Genomic DNA, 19,991 nt, shown 5'->3' with positions numbered 1-19,991 from the left:
AATTCCAACTAGATTTTAAGTTACTCGCGTTCCAAAATTTTTCCCACAGAGTTCCAAGTCCCAATATTTTTAATATCCGTGCCTGTCAACATCAAGGCAGCGTTGGACTAATACATTAAAACTGCAAAGGGCATCCCGAGTACCAGGTCCAGTTCTAAAACCAAATTGAGTATCACTCATACCCTCCTCCGGTTTTCGATGAGTTCTATTGTGTATAACTTTCAAAAATGTCTTCACCGTGTGATTCATTAGTGATATAGTCAGATATTCCTCGAATTTTCGGGCATTTCCCTTCTTGGGGATTGTTTCTGCCTGTTTCCTAAATAGTACTAAAAAGATTTGCCAGTATTTGTAATTCGTCTTCCTCAAACAACTTAAGTAGTTCTTTAGGTCCAGGTGCCTTATTTTTCGTCAAAATTTTGAGTACATGTTTGATTTCTTCTATTGTTATATCTAATCCACTTTCCAAATTCCTTGTATTTGATGTAGATCTTCATATTCCGCTATCATCAAAAAGTTGTTAGGTCCATCTTCCTAATTTCCTTTAAGTCTATGATTATTTTGCAATCTAACGAAACTACACGCTTGGAGGCTTATAGTATTTGTGCAGTAGCGGTTTGACACGAACGTGTTTTTTTCCTCGTACCGAAAACCATGGAAACTCCCACTGAGTGCTATAAATTATTGTAAGAGATCTATGGGGACAATTCTCCATCTCGTGCGCTTGTTTTTGAGTGGTGTAAACGCTTTAGTGAGGACACTGAAGATGGCCAGCGCCTAGGTCACCCTGTGACTGTTTCAAATCCGGAAACAATGATCAAAATCAACGAAATTGTGCAAGCAGATCGTCGAATGAGCATCTGAATGATTGCCGAGTCTGTAAATCATGACCAAAGGCTGTGCGAGGTTGACGCCAAAAAAATCTGACTCATGACCAAAAGCTCTCGCGTCAACGAGTCCGCTCAGATTCCTTGGAACGTTGGGAGGTTTAAAAAAAAGATCTGCTTTGAAAGGGATCCGATGGAAGCGATATACCAGAGCTTTTCCAAAGAAGACTTCCAGCACTGCTTCGATCAATGGAAAAAAACGTACGGAAAGGTGCGTGACAAGGGGAGGGAGTACATTGAAGGGGCGTATTCGTATGTAGACCCTTTTTTGTAACCAGTTTCCTACTATTTCTCCCACTTTCTTATAAATATTGAAATTTTCTTTCTTATCGTTCGTTGCATCTCTTTGTACTTGTTCTAATCGTCACTTTCAAATGATCTTTCATCAGTGATAGTTCGTTCATCCATTCTTTTTTTCTTTTCTCCTTTTTGTTGCCTGTATTTAATTGTCTTTTATTAATACCAATTGTTATATATTTTCTGATTCTTCGATCTTTTCGATATCTTCTTCAATGTTCTCAGTTGTAGTATAAATAACTATTATTGGTTAATTCAGTGCAATTATTTGATAGGAACCTTTGCGAAAACACGCAACGACGCTACTGATTCATACTTATATTCCGGATGAATGAACTCTGCTGATGTGTTGGCAAGAAAAGAAAGAAAGTTATTTTGCATTATTTGTTTGTGGTTTATTATTAAAAATTCAGAACACCATTGTCTGGATCATCGGTTCGCAGGAAAGGAATCTATTATGTAATGCGCGCAATGTAAGTGTGTATTTGTTCACTTTTTTTTTAATTATCCGTTATTTGTATTGTAAAGATGCGTTAAAACATAATATTACGTATACGAGGGCGGTTCCTGGAATTTTTCAATAACCGTGAGCTTGAATCTGTTGAGCAATGCATCATTATTCTTTTTTTGGTCAAAGATAATGTAAAACCCTCGAAAATGTATCAAAAATTACTCGGGATGAAGACACAAGTATATGAATGGTGTTCCGTTTTCCGAAAAGGCCAAGAAGTGGTGACAAACTTGCCTCGGATCCGATGAGAACGTCAGCGCTGTAGAAAAAGTCTGAAGCGGTAGTGTACGCAATATGGCTGAAGAAGTGGGCATCAGTATCAAGCAAAATTTCATCCTGATGGGTACTAAGACTATTTGACAAGCTGGGAAGAAGAACTGAGAAACGTAAAATGATAAAATACTGACAGACATTATATCTTGGTCATATTTTGCGAGATCATAAATATCGTCTATTACAACCCATACTTTTAAGGCAAAATTAAGCTTTGTGAATTTGGAAGAAACCAAAACGACTCGTGGCTCAAAAATATTTCAAATTAGATCGGTATAAGAAGAGCTGGTGAACTTTTTTGCTTGGTAAAGGGACTGTACAGCTTCGAATATGGTTAACGCCAACGTCAGAGAGACGTCCAGAACTAGCTGGCCTGATCAAGAGATGGCGGTAGTTGCTGTATTAGAAAGTACACAATCTATGCAGTATATGTTTCAAGTTTGAAGACACCACGTTGTTCGACCAAATGAGGTGACTACTGCGGAAATTTTGATGAAAATCCACTGGATGATGGTCCATTGAAAGTAGAAAGCTGTACTGAAGATGGGTGCCGCGTTTGCTCGCAATGGAACAAAAACAGCGTCGTGGAGATGTTTCCATCGAGTGTCTGGTAAAGTTTCCCAGAAATAAAGTTGTTTCATAATCATGGAACCATCACTTACCACCCAAAACAAAAGAATAATCAAAACAATGGACTGAAAAGGGAGAACAGGTTCCAAAGGCCGTTCCGTCTGCAGGCAAGGTTATGGCGACGTTTTTTTTTCAGATAATTTTCATCGACTGTATTGAAAAAGGAAAAACTATCAACGGCGAATATTATACAACGTTGATCGAAGAAATCAAACGAAAAACGCCGCATTTTCGGCAAAGAAGAAAGTGTTGTTTCATCAAGACAATGCACCAGGTCCCACATCCGTTATTTCTATGGCCAAAATTAATGAATTGAAGTTTGAATTGCCACCAGATGCAGCCTTTACGATTAGTTACTGTTCCTAATTGCTTAGTTGTCCAACAATGAAGAGCTGATGTCTGCAGTTAATGGCTATTTTGAGGAGCTTGACGATTCTTATCTGGTATCGAACTTATTAGGAGATTACGTAGACAATTTTTGTGTTTTCCTACTTCGGGAGATGATCCTCGTAGGTGGAGATTCCCGTACTGAATTCAAATTGAACATTGACAAGTTACGAATACCGAGGATGTGTATCGTGGTTATGCTATGCAAAAACCCAAATTTATCAATTAATAAGCAAACAATTTGCTTTATTCGTTTGATAAATCAGAGGTTATTATCGAAAAACTGCTATATAATAACCGTGTGACGATATATTGTGTTTAAACCGTTTTTATAAGCGGTACAAACCTCTCAAGAAATGTTAATAAGTTACAGTATTTAAAATATATTTTTCTGTTGAATTAATATAAAATCAAACTTACCTCTCAATATTTCCATGTTTTCTCCCATCTGAAAACTAATGGTAACTCCTGGATTAACATGAAACAATACAACGTATTCATTCCCTTGCCCTTGACTAGGCGCCGAATATCCACCACCTCCTGGTATTTGTTGTTGAGGTTCGAACCCCGGTCCGAAATAGAACCTCGCAGGTGTTGTAGCCCCGTTCGCACCCTCCGCGTTCTCCGGCGAATAGGAACAAGGGTGGTAATGGGTGAAATGTTGTAAAGGCGAGTGATGATGATGGTTGAAATGCGGACGATTCTTACGAGGGTAGTGATTCGGTGGGGGATTATTAGACGGTGTGGATGAAGAATGGGGATTTGGTGCAGAATTGGGTTCTGCCATTGGAGGCTCGTCTTTTACTTTCACCATAGGGTTAGTTTATCGCGAAAATGGACCACGGTACCTACGAAAAAATTTTATTATCATTAGAACCGTTGTCTATTTCAATTTCTTGCGATATACTATTGAAAGGCGTTAGTCAAAATGTAAAAGATGCTGGAATATGAATATTCATCATTCATTATACTAGGTTTGACCCGTTTGCGTTGCCCTTTCCATTCAAGTATAAACTAACGATACGAAATGGCCTGTTGATGATGTTGATAACACGGATGAACAGAAATAAAATTTGGGCGCCCAATCAACGTCGATTTTCGCGCGTTAATGGTGCAGAAAGAGGAGTAAGAGGGAGTGTGAGCAGTATTTCTTGCATCGCTCATCGTATACGACAGTTGATGGTCTTTCATATCATTTTCCATTGCATCGATATGTGCAAAATGGCTACAAGAAGTTGCCGACTCGTTTTGTTATCGTGAATCCACTCAAGAGGTGAAAATTCAGAATACAACTTATCCTCACCTTCCATCCATATCTGCTCTAATACCACATATGGAAGAAAATCCTGTACCTGCTCCGCCCTTGTTGGAAAAGCATCTACGGCAGCTCAATCACGAAATTCATCAGTATCCGTACATTCTGAAATCGTTTTCGAATCTGAACCAAAAATATCAAACATCATCAACTCTCAAGACCTCAATAAATTGGCCGTTAATTATAAAAATACCATTTTAATGCCACATTTTTGCAAATACTCCTGTTCCTTGGAAAAATGAAAAACTGCGAGATTTCAGATCGATTTTAACAATATTTAAACTTGGATCCGTGGGTAATGTATCTCGTAATAACGAACTGCAAACCCAAAATGATTATATTGTTACGAACTCGTCCACGACATGGAACGCGAAGCCTGTCCGACTCGGTTATGAAAGAATATTCTTAGCGGTTCTCGGAAAACTTTGATATTGTTTTTTCGCATGTTTTTATTCTCCAATTTTTTTTGTTTCAGTCTAGATTTTCGATTGGAATAAATCCAGTTTGTCGAAATTTTCCGTATACCTTTGTTTTCGTCGCGTTAAAAACGTTTAAACATATTCTTGTTGTTAGCCCATTGTTTATTCAAATTATCGCGAATACATTCTTTCACAACTGATAAGACGTACAAATGCAATTGACTCAACTAATATCAAACAAATGTCATAACACGTCGAGATTTAATGCCAGGAAATGCCAATCAATTCATCATCAAATTATTTTAAATAAATGTAACACATACTAAATCGATTAATCACATTTTGCAATAAATTATTTTACAACAAAAATTAAGTTACGAATATTATCTTAATGAAATAACTTGTAAATGATAAACAACATATTAAATTACCGAATTTCCGTTTATTTTCTAAGAAATACATTCGTAAGCAAAAAAATCTAGTTGAGAAACCGATAAATTCGAACCTGTTGACAAAAAATCCCGAATTACATCAAATTACATTATGGATTGTGTCGAGCAAAGCGTGGTGACTAAATACTATGCGGTGCTTCAGCTTCTCTACCGTATCACCTTTACTTGGACTTCGTCGTCGCTATCGAAGCGTTTACTCCCTTACCTTGCGGAAGAGATAATCGCTGGGAGTTAAATCCGGAGTCCAAAGCGATGTCTTGTTTGTTTCGAGTTAATGGTCATTCCAGGTTGCATGGAATCGATGAAAAATACTCCCCAAAACACAGTCGCCATTACTTTTCCTGTCGACTATGTTTGTTTCAATTTCTTGCGAGCAAAACTAAGACGTCGCTGTCTATAACTGTAAGTTTGCATCGCCATTCGATAACCAAACGTTTCTCGTTTCAATTGTGCCATTAGAAGCTTTAGAAATGAGTACAACAAGTCTCACTATTAATTTCTGTACAATCGCATCCGAAACCGATGCTCTTCACTGGAAACTCTACAGTATTTGCGGTTGTGCTGGATACAATCTTCATCATTATCGACCAAGAGCTAAACTAAGTTGCTGTGGATAATTTCTACGTGTAGTCGTGTCGACCGCGAACTAACAGAGCTAAACTATACTTAGTTTAGCTCCGGAGTGGGGGATAGTGGATTTAGCCTAGCACCTACCCTCCACGATATAGCTTTACCTTTGGTAACACCCTCGTATTAATCGTTTTCATGGGGTACGTTGATTTAATATATTTTGGCGTGAATTAGGTTAAATTTAAAACATCTAAGAAAATCTCTAGCGTGCTTTTAATACGATATTTATTTCAGTTTATTAATATAAATATTTTAATAATATCCGTTACTTTATACAGTTTAATACGTTAAATATACCAACTAAATTATTTATTATCAAACTGGTTATTCAATAGATCTTTCAAGGTAACTTTTCAGTTACAACCAGAGTATGATTTTTTCCAATTATACAGATAAATAAAACGAAATATATACGAGGAACGAGATGAAAATAAACCGGAATTATAATATTTAATCATCATTTTCAAAACAATCAACGGTGAGTATTATGGAAACTTATTGCAACGTTTGACCGAAGAAATCAAGTAAAAACGGCCGTATATTCGCCAGATTTAGCGCCCTCGGATTATTTGCTCTTCCTAGACTTGGAAAAATGGCTGAGAAAAGTATATGCAGCTAAAAAAAACTTTTGCGTTCTGGTTTAATTTTGCAGAAATACTTCTGGTCCCAACTAAACCATGAATGTTTTACAAAGCCTCTCAGCTCACAAATTCGATACTGAACTTCAACATAATATAAAAATTTTTCGAAAACCTTATCAAAAGAAGAGCTTGAGCGGCCAAAAATCCCAAAATAAATCACAACCCAATAAAGCGCAGGGAGAAAGTTGTCGGTATATTATTCAGGTCTATAAAATTCGCCATGTATACGTTTTTGAAGTCAAAATTCACCTCGATCGTTATTCCTTCTTATCTGACTCATTTCCTCACTAAAACTACTTGCAAACAGTTTTTCAACTCACTAAATTAACACTAGAAACTAATTATAACATTTCTGGAACTCCTTCAACACTTTTTTGCACAAAATTTTATGTAACTATACGTTTTAATACATGTTTTTTTTAATTACAGCATATGTGTTATAAAAAATAAATGCACAATTTAACAGGAGTTGCTTTATATTGAAAATAATCAAGTTTTTGTATAACTTTAAAATAACCACTATTTTTGAAACTTTTTTAACCTCCTCCGTAGTATATATCGATAAATAAGTAGTTGTTGCTAGAAACATATTCTTTTAATTCATAATTATGATAATTTAATTGAATTTATTTGTCTACAATGGTGTATAATGATTTTAACAATGACAATACTTGTAAGTTATTTTATCAGTTGAGTAAACATTAATATGAAAATCACCGTTTATAAAATGGAAAACAATGTATCATCTTTTGGTAACGTAAACAAAAACAATAAGAATGTACATATCCACAAAATAAATAAATCACTAAATAATTTAGCCTTGCCCTTATTAAAAAAAAGGAAAATATAGTATTTTGTACCAATCTAATTAAAGTTATAATAATTTTTCACGTAAAAATGATTCAATTCAATATATCTTGTATCAGTATCCGTACATTGAAATTATAATAAACAGGTAAAATCCTTGTTAACATGCTAATTAGGCACTCCCAATAGAAATTCCAAGTTACTCGAAAGAAACCCATTGGCAATCAGTGACAATATCAACATTCCAACTAACTATAGATTAGACTTTGCTTAGCACTCGAATAATTGTTTATCAAAATAAATGAAAAGCCGCTAACAATATAGTGAATCTATCCACGTACGAACGAATTTATAGGTTACCTACACAACCAATTAATTTAACTATGAATTAAAATTAATACGAAGAATTGTGGTTTGATAGAAGTAAAATCAAAAATATTAGGAAAATAGTTAGAAACTAGTTTCAATATGTGCTTTGGAGGTTTTTGACATTAAAAATACGCCCACATGTCAGTTAAATTCGAATATGTCAACAATTTTCAATGGTATTACAAGACAACATACAATAACTTTATACACACAATGATTCATGTTTATAGTACAGTTATAAAATCTGAAGTAGTACTTAAACAAAAAATCACGCGAGTACTTACCGTATTTTTAAAAAAAGCAATTGACAACCTATCACACACGAACACATATAACCACCATATTTATCGATTTTTTGTTTACGGCGATTGTAGCGACTCCCATAGTAAGCAAAAAAATCCTATTTTGTATGTACTATCGCCATCTTACGGCATTAAGTACTACTGTAGTTCAAAAAAGACTGTAAACTGTAATTTAATATTCAAAGTTATCAACTTAGTACTTCATATTTGTCATAGATGACGGTGCATGTTAAAACATTTATAAAACTGAAAATATAATTAAAGCCTAGTAATGAAATCAATTGTATTATATTAAAGATAGTTTTAAAAGAGATTTTATCATTTTCATATATGATATAGAATTCAAGAAACTACTGATGAAACAATGAAATAATGTTTGTTTTAGGTTGTAACAATTTTGTGTATAAAAATGTAATAGTCTCGTGTATTTTTTGTCATAAATTTTTTATTGGTTTCCAGCTCCTCATTACTGTAGTTATTATAAAAAACCGCCATAAAAGTTGAAGACAAAAAATTTTCATGACATTGTTTAATTACTACAGGGGTAAATAATGTATTTATAATACTAAATGGCGCGAGAAAATATATGTGGTAAAACAGGGCTGGACTAGCAAATATTGATTCATATATGGAATTTTACTGAGAATATATTTCATATTAATTTCGTTCAGAAAAAGCATTGAAATTGCTACTACAGCTGAAAATATGTGGAAAGCTATTGTCTTAATTGAAAATAGAGGAAGTTGAAGTGATTTTCGAGATTTATTAAAGAGACCAATACAATTTTAGCGTGAGGCCTAATTAATTGTATAGAATAAACCACATCAACGTATGTTCCCACGTTTTTTATCATATTTTCTATTTTATTATTCTTATTTAAGAGAAGATTGGGTAAAAATTGGGTAAATGCAAATGCAAAAACTGTTAATATCAATATACCTCAAAGTTCGATCGTGAATATCTTTGAAACGCTTCGTTTACTCGAAAACTTATAAGAAACCTTTTTTGTAGGGCAGTTAATTTTCTATAAAAACTCATATTATTAATTTCATAGAGCTTATTCATTCACGAGTTATATAATTCATGAGAAAAAATGAAGTTTATCTCAAAATTATCAAAATCTAACCTCAAATATCTTTTTTTAAACGGTAAGGTTCAAAAAATGTAAGAGATATTTTTTTGAGCTGTAATTTTTTTACAAAACGGTGTATTAGAATTTTCTATATATTCAATAAATAACGAAATATAAAGTTTTTTATATTTGACTACGGAAAAAATGAAAAATACTAATGCGGACAACCTACTCCGAGCTTTTGTAATCGAATAAACAACATTTTAATCATTTCGCCTTGTTCATTGGATTAAATATGGGTATTTGGTTGGAATGATACAAATTATTCAATATTTTTTGTATTTATTTTAATAATTTATGTACAAAACGATTTATTTACAAGATAAAAACGTTTAGAGTCAACTTTGTGACTATAAATTGAAGTAATTACACTTCTACAAGGATCAATACATGCAAAAACATATTTTTTTTACAAAATTCAATTTTGTTTCTACAATATATACCATAAGATGTTCGTTTTTTAATCCAAATTAATTCATTACTTTCATTTAGTATATATGTAATAATATTCAAAAAAAAACTTTTATAAAAAAGAACAAAATTTTCAAAAAAATAATCACATAAACCATCAATTAGGAGTTATTAAGAAATAATAGACACATGTCAACAATTTTAACACATGTCAACAGTCTTGACACATGTCAACAATTTTGACACATGTCAACAGTCTTGACACATGTCAACAGTCTTCGTTTAAATAATAGTGTTTCGTTCATTAATAAAGACACTGAATATAAATAAATCATGAACTGATAATGATTATTTATGATACAAGTACGTAAAGTGATATTTTTGCGCACGAGTTGCGAAAAAAAGGCACGAACGTAGCGCAAAGGTACTTCGCGCACGAGTGTCAGACGATATTTCATCTACGACCACATCAAAAAACACTATATATCGATACTGATAATAATAAAATAAGACAAATTCTCAAAGTAGATGGTTATCCAAGAGAAATGGTTAATGAAATTATAAAAGAGAGCAATTATAATGTAATTCAGGAACGTCGGAACGAAAGTAACATTAGAGGATTATCAGAGAAGCTTGAAAAACACTCGTCAAATAATTGTGAGCAGGCATTCTACCCAATAAACAACTTATTCACCCAAATCAAAGACAAAACACCTGAACTACAACATTCCAATGAGATTTTTAAAATAAATTGCTTGGACTGCAATAAGAGTTACATTGGTATGACTAAACAGTATTTGAAATTCAGAATAAACCAGCATATGCTCGGTTGCAAGTATTTGTGATTATAATAAGATCTAAAAAGAGTTTTGGCACAACATCTCTTAACAACGTGGCTCAATGTGACCAATTTAGGTTCAATATAATCAACTTTTGAATGTTTATAAGTCAACAAACTCACCGGACTAGTACTTGATGGTGACAATTAGGATAATATCAAAAGTTTCTGCCGTTCATGCTTTTATCAATATTGGAAAAGTATGTCTTTGTCATATTTATATATGTAATTTATTTCTTGACTTCTAATAATTTAAAAGAGTTTCGTAAAATGGTTCCCTAGGCCGGCCCTGTCCGGCCACTATTAAAAAATTCGCGCGGCGTCTTTCACATTTTTTATAAATGCTCCTTTTGACGTTTTATAATAGCAGGCGGTTTATTTATACTATTTCTTTTAAATAATTTCTAGAACTCTATAGAATTTTATTTAGGTGTTTAAATTATTTGTTTAAACACAGTCGTAGTGAAAAATTATTTAAGTGATATTAAGTAAATTATTATAAGTTAGGTGTATTGTATAAGGTGTAAATAAATTAAGAATGCAAGAAGCAGTGTTTATTAATACGAAAAACGTTACTTGATTAACAACTTTTAATTGCACAATTTTTTTGTTTATTTGTTTGAGTTATAATGTACCATATAATTTTAATTTTGAAAAAGATCGAAACGTTGACATTTTGAAAAACTCTTGGACAGTTTTATTTTGAGTCCTCGGCCCGCAATAATAATCGAAATTCGAAAATCCTTTTTTTTTTAATTATATATCACATTTTGTCGGATTAACTCTGGCGGCATCTCGCAGCCCACAAATAGAAAATTTTACAGAATATACAAAAAATTAAAAAAAAAAATTTATGTGACTCTAATAGTTGAATGGAAATAATAGAAAATAATGTGTTTTATATACATGTATTTCCAAAATTTTCCAATTTAAGTTACATAATCAGAAAATCTAATTGATTTTAATTATTCAAATTAATGTTAACAATGAAATTTGGATAGTTGTTTATATTATTACATTTTGTAATTTTTTGATGTTATAGTTTCTATTTTTGAGGTTGAAGGCGCTCCAGTATCAAGAAAATCGACAAGTCTCGATTCGGGCTACGGCTCCTCCAGTGCAGGTATTTCTGCTCTAGGTATATCTTGATTTGATTATTTCCATTGAAATTGGCTTGAATTTTTCGAGAAATGTGCAATAAGAACATTTTCCGGGTGATTTTTGATTTTTTCAGTGCTAAACCAATCTAAAAAATCGCCATATGACTTCCTGAAGCAGATTTTGGGCTGCAAGCAATTTCCGCATTTTCAGGAGTGCGATCAGTGTTTTATCGATCAAAATTTGAAAAATATTTTGAAAAACGACAATGACTTTCAACACTTTTAAATCATAGTACAAAATTATTACAATCACAGAACACAAAACACAAATATAAAAAATATTATCCGATTTAAAAAGCATTCTACTTTTTTTTCCACTATTTTGGGTGTTTTAATGAAACTTTTATTCACAAAGCATCGTTATCAATTTTATTTGTGGTCGTAGATAAAGTAATTTATACAATAATAAAAAGTTAAAAATTCTTATCACTGAATCGGATTATAAAATATTGAAAATGTTTCAAAATTTTCTTCATTATCAATTGTCAAATCCATGACGGGGCGTCTAAAGACATATTTACTACGTAATTAAGGGTGGTTCAACCGGAATTTTTGATTGAAGGCGGGGACAATTTAGTTTTTTACTAAGTTTCGTTTTCCGAAAAGACCTAGAAGTTGTGGCAGACTTGCGGACACAATTTCTTTTAATTATTCAAAATAATATGTTTTTTTTTCTTATTTACATAAATTTATTTTTTCTGCCCTTTTTACCTACCCTTTCTGTGAAAGTAGTTTATGAATAATCCACCCAATTCTTAATTTGGAACAATATTTTCATCGCTAGGTAAAAACTAATTACGAAAGAATCATATTCAAAAGATGAAATATTTCGAGACATTGATTTAAATATTTACAATTATTTTGTTTGTTCATTATCGTTATTCACAAAAGATATCACTAAAATCTCATAATAATATATATTTAAAAGTTGTTTCAATCAAATTAAAACGACGATACAAGCTTCAGTGTCTTGTTATAACTGTACAGAAACCAAATCACAATCGAATTCCGAATCAGGGGTGATGTCCGCTTTAGAAGGATTCTTTTCACCCCTCTCCTCTTGCTATACGGATATTTCTTGGATCTGGACACGTTTTTTCACAGTACCTCCTGGAGGGTTACTAGAAGTACGGACGGGCGGCGGGGGTTTTTCTCTTTTAGGTAAAGTATTGCAATCGATATTCGCGGGGATCATCGTGTACGAAGGTGGAAAATCGGTTTTTTCTTTTTTTGTTAACATCGGCGATTGTTGAGCTGAACTTCCAGGAGTCGAAGGTCTTTGAGACATCGGTATGGCTTCGGCCGTTGCGTTAGAATTTGAACCGGTTTGCCGAGACCTGCTAACAATTAACAAATTTTTCAAATTCATAGTTAAGAGGAAATCATTGTACTGCATTTTGAAATATTGGTTGGTACTTGGTTTCTCTCTATTACCCGAAAGTTTACAGAGAAAATCTCAATTTGTAAGCAATCTAATGGTGAATTTTCGAAAAAAAAAAAACCACCTAGTTCTACATCAAATCAAATAATTCATTTGTGGTTGTCTTTTTTCTTTTGTATTCATCAAGATGTGCTATTTTGGGGCCCATTTCCACTGTAGTGCTTCTCCGGTAATTTCCAAGCAAACTGTCGAAGTTTTCTAAAAAGAATTCTGTGTGATGGTGAAGAAAATGCAGTTTCAGTTACATATGTATTACAACTTAAGGTTTTATATTGCCTACTATGGTGATGCCGAGCTATGTTGCTATGGCATGTATGGCAGCTAATAGATTGAGAAAACTGTTGCATTTTATAGCGAGTATTGCTCCGATTTGAAAGACGGTAACCTGTTCCTCAAGCTCTCATTTTAGGATGTCCTCCTGCACAGCCAGTCATACTGAATCTATATGTGCACCAGGTGGTTCACTTCTAGATCATTGAGCCCTTTCTTTGAGTTGTTTGCTGCTACTACATATAATTGCTAGAAGTATTTCAGGACGGTATTTTGTTAAAATACATACATACATCAAATAAATTCCTCAATCGTATCATGGAGTGGTGTTCCAGCAAATAATATACAAACCTGTCATAGTTTTTCAAGAAAGTAACTTTCAAGCATTTCTTTTACCTCCTTTCACCATGGTTGGTGCATATTAGGGTGCTTTTTCGGGCTCTTAATAAGTCATCGATCGAGGGGTGTGAAGATTTCCCTTGAAAATAACACATAAACTCCGATTTTTTATTCTTATAACTCGGTGGCGTTTCATAGCATCCCTTCGACCATGGACGGGTTTGTTTCAGAATTGAACTCTCTACAAAAGTGTCCATTGTGTCCAAACCGTAATTCCAACCAGCGAGGTAGCACAGGCCTCAAACTATCAGCGAACTTTTTTTGTTCCTTAAAAGACATGTAATAGATGAAGAAAAACACTCAACCATCAACTAAGTTTATAGAATCACAGGTATTATCAGAAAGTTGTTAAAAGAAAACAAAGTTTATCATAAGGGCCTAAATTACAAGTTAAGTATGTTAGTACAACGCCAGGTGTACCTCAGGGTAGTGTACTAGGTGTTTGCATACAATAAAATTGCTGATTCCGGCCAAAGGAAAATACCACGAAGAAGCTAACGTGAAATTACAAACATCCATAGACCAGATAAACACCTGGACTGATATATGACGTAGAAAGTTGATGGAAAATAAATCCTCTCGTTAACTTTAAGAACAAAGGTACCAAAATATCCCAGTAACAATAAACAATGCTCAAAAACCTCGTATCAAGACCGCAAAGTATGTGGAAATGACACTTGATGATAGATTTGATTTTCTCTTCAAAGTTTTGACCAAGCACTGGTTTTAATTTAATGGGTAAAATTTTTGTAAATAACGTTTCTTGGAGAGAATTTTCGCGCAGTATATTTTTATTGGTATTTTAGATGTTTGAAATAGCGAGTTACGTAATAACAAGAATTGAAATTAATAGTTATAAAGTGTAAATGTTACCTCGACTGATTTTGTCTATGGCGATCTCTCTCTCTTTGATAATAAATGCCTGCGAAAATTAGCATGTTGAGCACCAATAGTAGACAACCGACTCCTACTGTAACCCCTAATGCGGCGGTGTAGCTATAATAGTGACGCGTAGCTAGTCTCTGAAGGAACTCTTCATTTTCTTCATCTAAATCATCTGTTAACAAACACAATTCATTGTTAAATATTAACTCGCAGACCCGGGCTGTATCTTAATGATTTAAAAAGTATGTGTATAGTGTGTAGTCTAAGAAAATATATCACATTAAAGTGTGGCGACATCTATGAGGCGTAAAAGACAACATTTTACAGTTCTCTGTAAAGAAATTCGCTTAAGGCGCCGTCTGCTCCACACTTATGGGAACTACGATTAATAACAACAATTAACGTTGATGATCAGTTTATTATTAATTATTGAGACTCGTTTTTGAGTTCATTCGAAACATATACACGGACACTGAATTTTTATATATTAAGATTTCAATTTATAATAGAAATTGGAGCTACAGAATAGAAAATATGTAATTAATCGAATATTTGAAGGTTACAAATGAAGAAGACGAAAGAAGGAAAATATATTAGCGGAAAGACATTGAAGACGCAGTATCAATAGTATCGAAAATGTTGAAATCAAACGATATAATAAATAATATTTAGACAATCAGTTATTTTCATATAAACATCCATATAATAAGAAAAAATTAGATGGTTGGGACATATAAATATAATGGAAGGATATAAAACAAGAAAATTATTGGAAAAGAGATTTGAAAATATTGGGAATTAGTGTGTGTGTATGTGTGTGGACGAAAATTGTTTGGAAGCAAGTCCATCACCCACAGAATTTTTTAATGATACGATTTAAATATCAATTTCAATATCCTTAATAAAATTCACTAATAGATCTAAATTTTGTCGGTTATCAATGCTTAAAAGTTGTGTAAGGTTTAGAGGTAGTTTTGTTTAACAAGTAACTGCAACAAATTGTTTGTTTTATGATTGCTGCATCCGAAAAAAATATGATTGAGATCGCAGTTATAGACTGATGATTGTAAAATACCCATCCTGGCAAGATGGGCGGGATATATCCCATGACCAGTCTTCATTCTAAGTAGTAAAAGTTGTGTATTCGAAAATATAATTCGGGGGTGAGGGTAAAGTAGGATGAATTTGAAAATAGGTGTTATTTGAAGATAGTGAGGTAGTATCCCAATGTTTCTGCCAGGATACCGTACGTTTTATCTTTCGCTAATCGATCAGCTGTTTCAACATGTCCTTTAACCCAAATGAATGTTATACTCAAATTTAATAACACATAAAGTCACTTCCAAATCTTTTTTATTTGACTTTGACCAGGACAGATCCTGTGAGATAGCGTACAGCAGCTCTGCAGTATATATGCTGGTAATTTGATTCTTATAAATTGCTTTGTATTCTGAAAGTATATTGCACTTCCAACTCCAACCCTCGTCTTAGATTTCTCGGTATATATTATGGTTTTGTCAGCAATCTCTGCTGGTGTGTATTTTGACAGGATTTAGTTAATGCGACCAGATTCCAGACCAGATTATATATCGATAAACTTTCTATATATTATTGAATTCATTGGTTTGAATGAATTAATGTTAATGTTTATTAAATCCCTCATTTCCTTGTATTTTTTGGATCCTGTTGGGTTACTGAAAGTAACCTTTTTTCTAATAACCTTTTAGCCTTTTAGCATTAACTAGTACGTCTAGTTTGGTTTTCAATTCACTTTAGTTAGCTTGTCAATCTTCTAACGTCTTTTCAGCTCCCCTTAGCTTACTATTCAGCTCATTCAGTAATAATTTCAAGCCTCTTTGGTGTTTTATCGGATCTTTTTAGAGCAGCAAAGATTTAACGCTAAAAGCAATGATTTCTTTGCAGAGCTTGTGAGTAAGTAAGCTGATTCAAAGTTTCTTCAATGAATAGAGATCAGCTCTTTTGACACTGCTTATCAAACATTCGATTTCCTGACATGCCTTCTCTCTAATCTCGATAGTTTTGGGAAGACGATATCCCAGTGGGGATTCATAAAAATTCCTGTTTTCTATAAAGTGCTCTTTTGACGATAGATTAAACTTCAATCGCGTCACATTTCAACCAATTGAGCAATCTAACGAATTGTCAAAATGATCCGATGCCCATGTAACCGTGGGGTGAATTTTGGTGGTTTGTTAATTTATTTGATGAATTAAAATTCCTATTTTCATATCTAAATTGCATCTTAAGAAGTTGCTTTGATAAGAAGTGTGAAATTTTCATCTGGAATCGTGGCTTTGTAGATTTTTTTTTGGACAATAAGTAGGATTCTGACTGAAGTTCTTCGCATCAAATAAAAAGAGTTAACACCTGAAGCTTAAGTTTTTCCTAGTATCAGTTCGGTAGAGTTGAATACAACAAAGGAAATTATTGTATTTAAGCACAAAATTATTACCAGATGTCCCAGATTTTGTGAATTGCTCGAAGTGTTACTTACAGACTAATTTGAAAAAAAAAGGTTCACAAATATTCGGTTTCAGCTTTAACAGATTTCAAAAATTGTTGCTTGGAATTTAATAATCTGATAGGAAAAACGATGCCGTCATTGTTTTTTATTGAAAATTTGCTTGAAAAGTCTCGATTTTATTATAAAACCGTCGTTGTTTGATTCGATATAAAAACGTGATAAAGGGAAAACAGCCTATGGGATCTGTTAGATGATTTTTCACTGAAATAAACGTAAAACGTATATTTGAAGTCCTCTTAACGCCATGAAACAATACCAAAAAGCTTTCACTACTGGAAAAATCAAGTAAGAGACGGTCACATTCAAGAAAAGCGATTTTTTACCCCACTGACGTAATCAGCTGAAATTGACTAATTTATTCAATTCATATCATTATGTAATAGTGAATAGTGGTGGATGAAATTACAAATATAATCGCCAAAAACAAATTAAAATTACTAAAACAATATTGATGTTGAAAAAATCGAATCCAAAACGTATCAAAGATATCATTTACAGTTTCCCGTATATCTAAATATAATTGTTTATATTTTTATTAACGCCCCGCATATCAAACTTCACTTATTTACCGTTATATAAAGACATTTGTCAGCTAGAAAATTTATTAAGCTATTATTCACTGTTGTAATGCTATAAAAATTTCCGTACATCACTTTGGACTTTCGACAATTCTTACTCACTTATTGATGATATTTGCGCCATGTATTTTGGAAATGTTTCACGAATGTCCACGCTGTACCGTAGTCATAGTAAATTTTCGGAAAAACTGAAAGGTAGAATAAAATTTTCCTTCTCGTTCTGATATATCTCTATGGCTCAACTCGCATGAAATAAATGGTTTTAGAAGGACGTAAAACGTCATGAATCTGGATTATATATTACAGGAAAAATTTGATATAATTTTTATGAGTCGTAAATGTCTAAATATAGGAGACTCTTTCGACATAGATAAATTTCCAAAAATCGCTTTAGATTAGATATTTATTTGAGAACATATCAATCCGGATAAGAGCTAAGAAATCCATAAATCGACATAATATGTATAATTAGTCTTCTTATTAAGATCTTTAAGCCTTTGAAACCTTTCAGTCTTACAGTATAAATTTCAAGCCCTTAAACTGGTCCTTCCAGTTTTCTCTTCAACTCTCTTGAAGTCCTTGTAGCAATCTTATCAAGTTCTTATTTCAAGTCCTTTGGTTTTTCTTGACAAGTCCTTTTATTCTTCTTGTTAAGATCCTTAAGCCTCCTTTGAGACCTTTCAGTCTCCCATCAGTATAAATTCCAAGCCTTTAAACTTGTCTTTCAATTTTCCAGCAATCTTATCAAGATTCTTGTTTCAAGTCCTTTGGTTTTTCTTGACAAGTCCTTTTATTCTTCTTGTTAAGATCCTTAAGCCTCCTTTGAGACCTTTCAGTCTCCCATCAGTATAAATTCCAAGCCTTTAAACTTGTCTTTCAATTTTCCAGCTATCTCATCAAGATTCTTGTTTCAAGTGCTTCGATTTTTCTTGACAAGTTCTACTCTAGCCATCTCGTTAACTCCTTTTAGTCTTCTTGTTAATATCTTTAAGCCTTAAGCCTTGCAGCAATAATTTCAAGCTTTTCTGGTCTTTAAAATAGTCCTTTCAATTTTCTCTTTCACTCTCCCGCCAGGGCCTTCTAGACATTCTATTCTTCTTGTCAAGTCCTTCTAGTAATTTCATCAAGTTTTTCTGAAATTTCTTTTGATCACTTTTGTCTCCTAGCAAGTTTCTTTAGCCTTCTAAGGATATTTTGAGATCGTTCTGCTGTCCAATATTAATTTCAAGCCTTCCTTGACTTTTCTCGATCTTTTTGGGCTTCTGTTGCAACTTTCTCGACATAAAATAACCTTTTTTTATTCTTCTCTAGTCATTTGAGTCTTCTTGATAAATTCCTTATCTAGTCCTTCCATAGTAAAGTCGAGTACTTCTGTTATCAAGTGCTTCTAGCAGCTTCCAGATATTTTTGACCTTTTAGCAATAACTTCATGTCCAATACGTTTAGTTCGGTTCATTTCGTCTTCTTCTCAATCTTCTAACGTCTTTTCAGCTCCTCTTAGCCAGCTATTCAAATTCTTCGAGCCTTTTATGAGACTTTTCAGTCTTCCAGTTATAATTTCAAGCCTTTCTGGTCTTTAATCGGGTCTTTTTTCTTGAATTCTTGAAATTTGCTTAATTTCCTGATACTAGTTTGGTTTTTCATTTAGTTTAGCCTACAGTCAAGTTATTTCAAGTCTTTTTAGTCTCTCTGTCATCTTTTGGTTATCAATTCACTTTATCCTAGTTATTATCAAGTCTTCATCAAGTTCATCCTTCAATTTTCATCAAATTGTTTATATTTTTTTCAAAACAGTGCTAAATATGAAAAGTTAAATACTTTTAGGAACGTTTAAGTTTTTAGTCAAATTTGCAGATTGTTTTATTGTTTTTTTGTTTACGATACTTTATCTAAGAGAAAGGAAATTAATTTGAAAATTCACGAAACTTAGTCCTGCGTCAAATCTCTATACACTCACCGACTTTGTCGACTTGGATATCTTCATCAGATGTCGTGTTTGGTATGCATTCAGTCCCTTCGCCACTGGAGGCGGCATGCGAATCCGTCATGGAAGCGGGATGCAGCGGAGGCGGTAATCTAGTGAACGATTCCACCCTCACTGCTCCTGTAATAAAACAACAGATGTTTAAATCTGATTAAAATACGGACGTACGAAATACACGTGTATACCTCCATTGTTCAGATTTACTCGGATGTTTTTTGTAGATTTATTTGGTGCAGATAAAATTTTCCTTCGGTATGGCGTAGCGTGGGAAATATCGAAAATGTATTTCAATTTTTTCTCAAATACTCCTTTCAAAAACGTGGATGAATACATTCGAAATTTTATTATATCGGCCGCATTTCATATAAATTATAACAAAAGTGGTCCAGAGAAACACGTATTTCGAAATATCAAATTAAGAAGACAAA

General features: G+C 33.2%; 2 protein-coding genes across 3 annotated transcripts in view; both read right to left on the bottom strand.

Annotated features, from left to right (window-relative positions):
• Window positions 1-7,981, bottom strand: part of LOC130448750 (fibronectin type-III domain-containing protein 3A) — a 108,767-nt gene extending 100,786 nt beyond the window's left edge. Inside the window, exons 1-2 of the mRNA XM_056786248.1 lie at window positions 7,903-7,981; window positions 3,406-3,833 (exon numbers count right to left, since the gene is read on the bottom strand). Of these exons, the coding sequence (XP_056642226.1) occupies window positions 3,406-3,799 (394 nt within the window). The 5' untranslated portion in view covers window positions 3,800-3,833; window positions 7,903-7,981. The remainder of the gene's footprint in view (window positions 1-3,405; window positions 3,834-7,902) is intronic.
• A 2,859-nt stretch (window positions 7,982-10,840) lies between these two features.
• LOC130449031 (neuroligin-4, X-linked-like) overlaps window positions 10,841-19,991 on the bottom strand; it is a 249,920-nt gene continuing 240,769 nt past the window's right edge. Inside the window, exons 11-13 of one of the 2 annotated variants that reach the window (XM_056786664.1) lie at window positions 19,537-19,683; window positions 14,445-14,628; window positions 10,841-12,801 (exon numbers count right to left, since the gene is read on the bottom strand). In XM_056786664.1, coding sequence (XP_056642642.1) covers window positions 12,525-12,801; window positions 14,445-14,628; window positions 19,537-19,683 — 608 coding nt within the window. In that variant the 3' untranslated portion in view covers window positions 10,841-12,524. The remainder of the gene's footprint in view (window positions 12,802-14,444; window positions 14,629-19,536; window positions 19,684-19,991) is intronic. The other variant, XM_056786665.1, reaches the window with a different exon arrangement.

The sequence above is a fragment of the Diorhabda sublineata genome, chromosome 9 (genome assembly GCF_026230105.1).
Source record: "Diorhabda sublineata isolate icDioSubl1.1 chromosome 9, icDioSubl1.1, whole genome shotgun sequence".
Taxonomy (NCBI): Eukaryota; Metazoa; Arthropoda; class Insecta; order Coleoptera; family Chrysomelidae; genus Diorhabda; species Diorhabda sublineata.
This window is presented reverse-complemented; position numbering and strand designations above follow the sequence as displayed.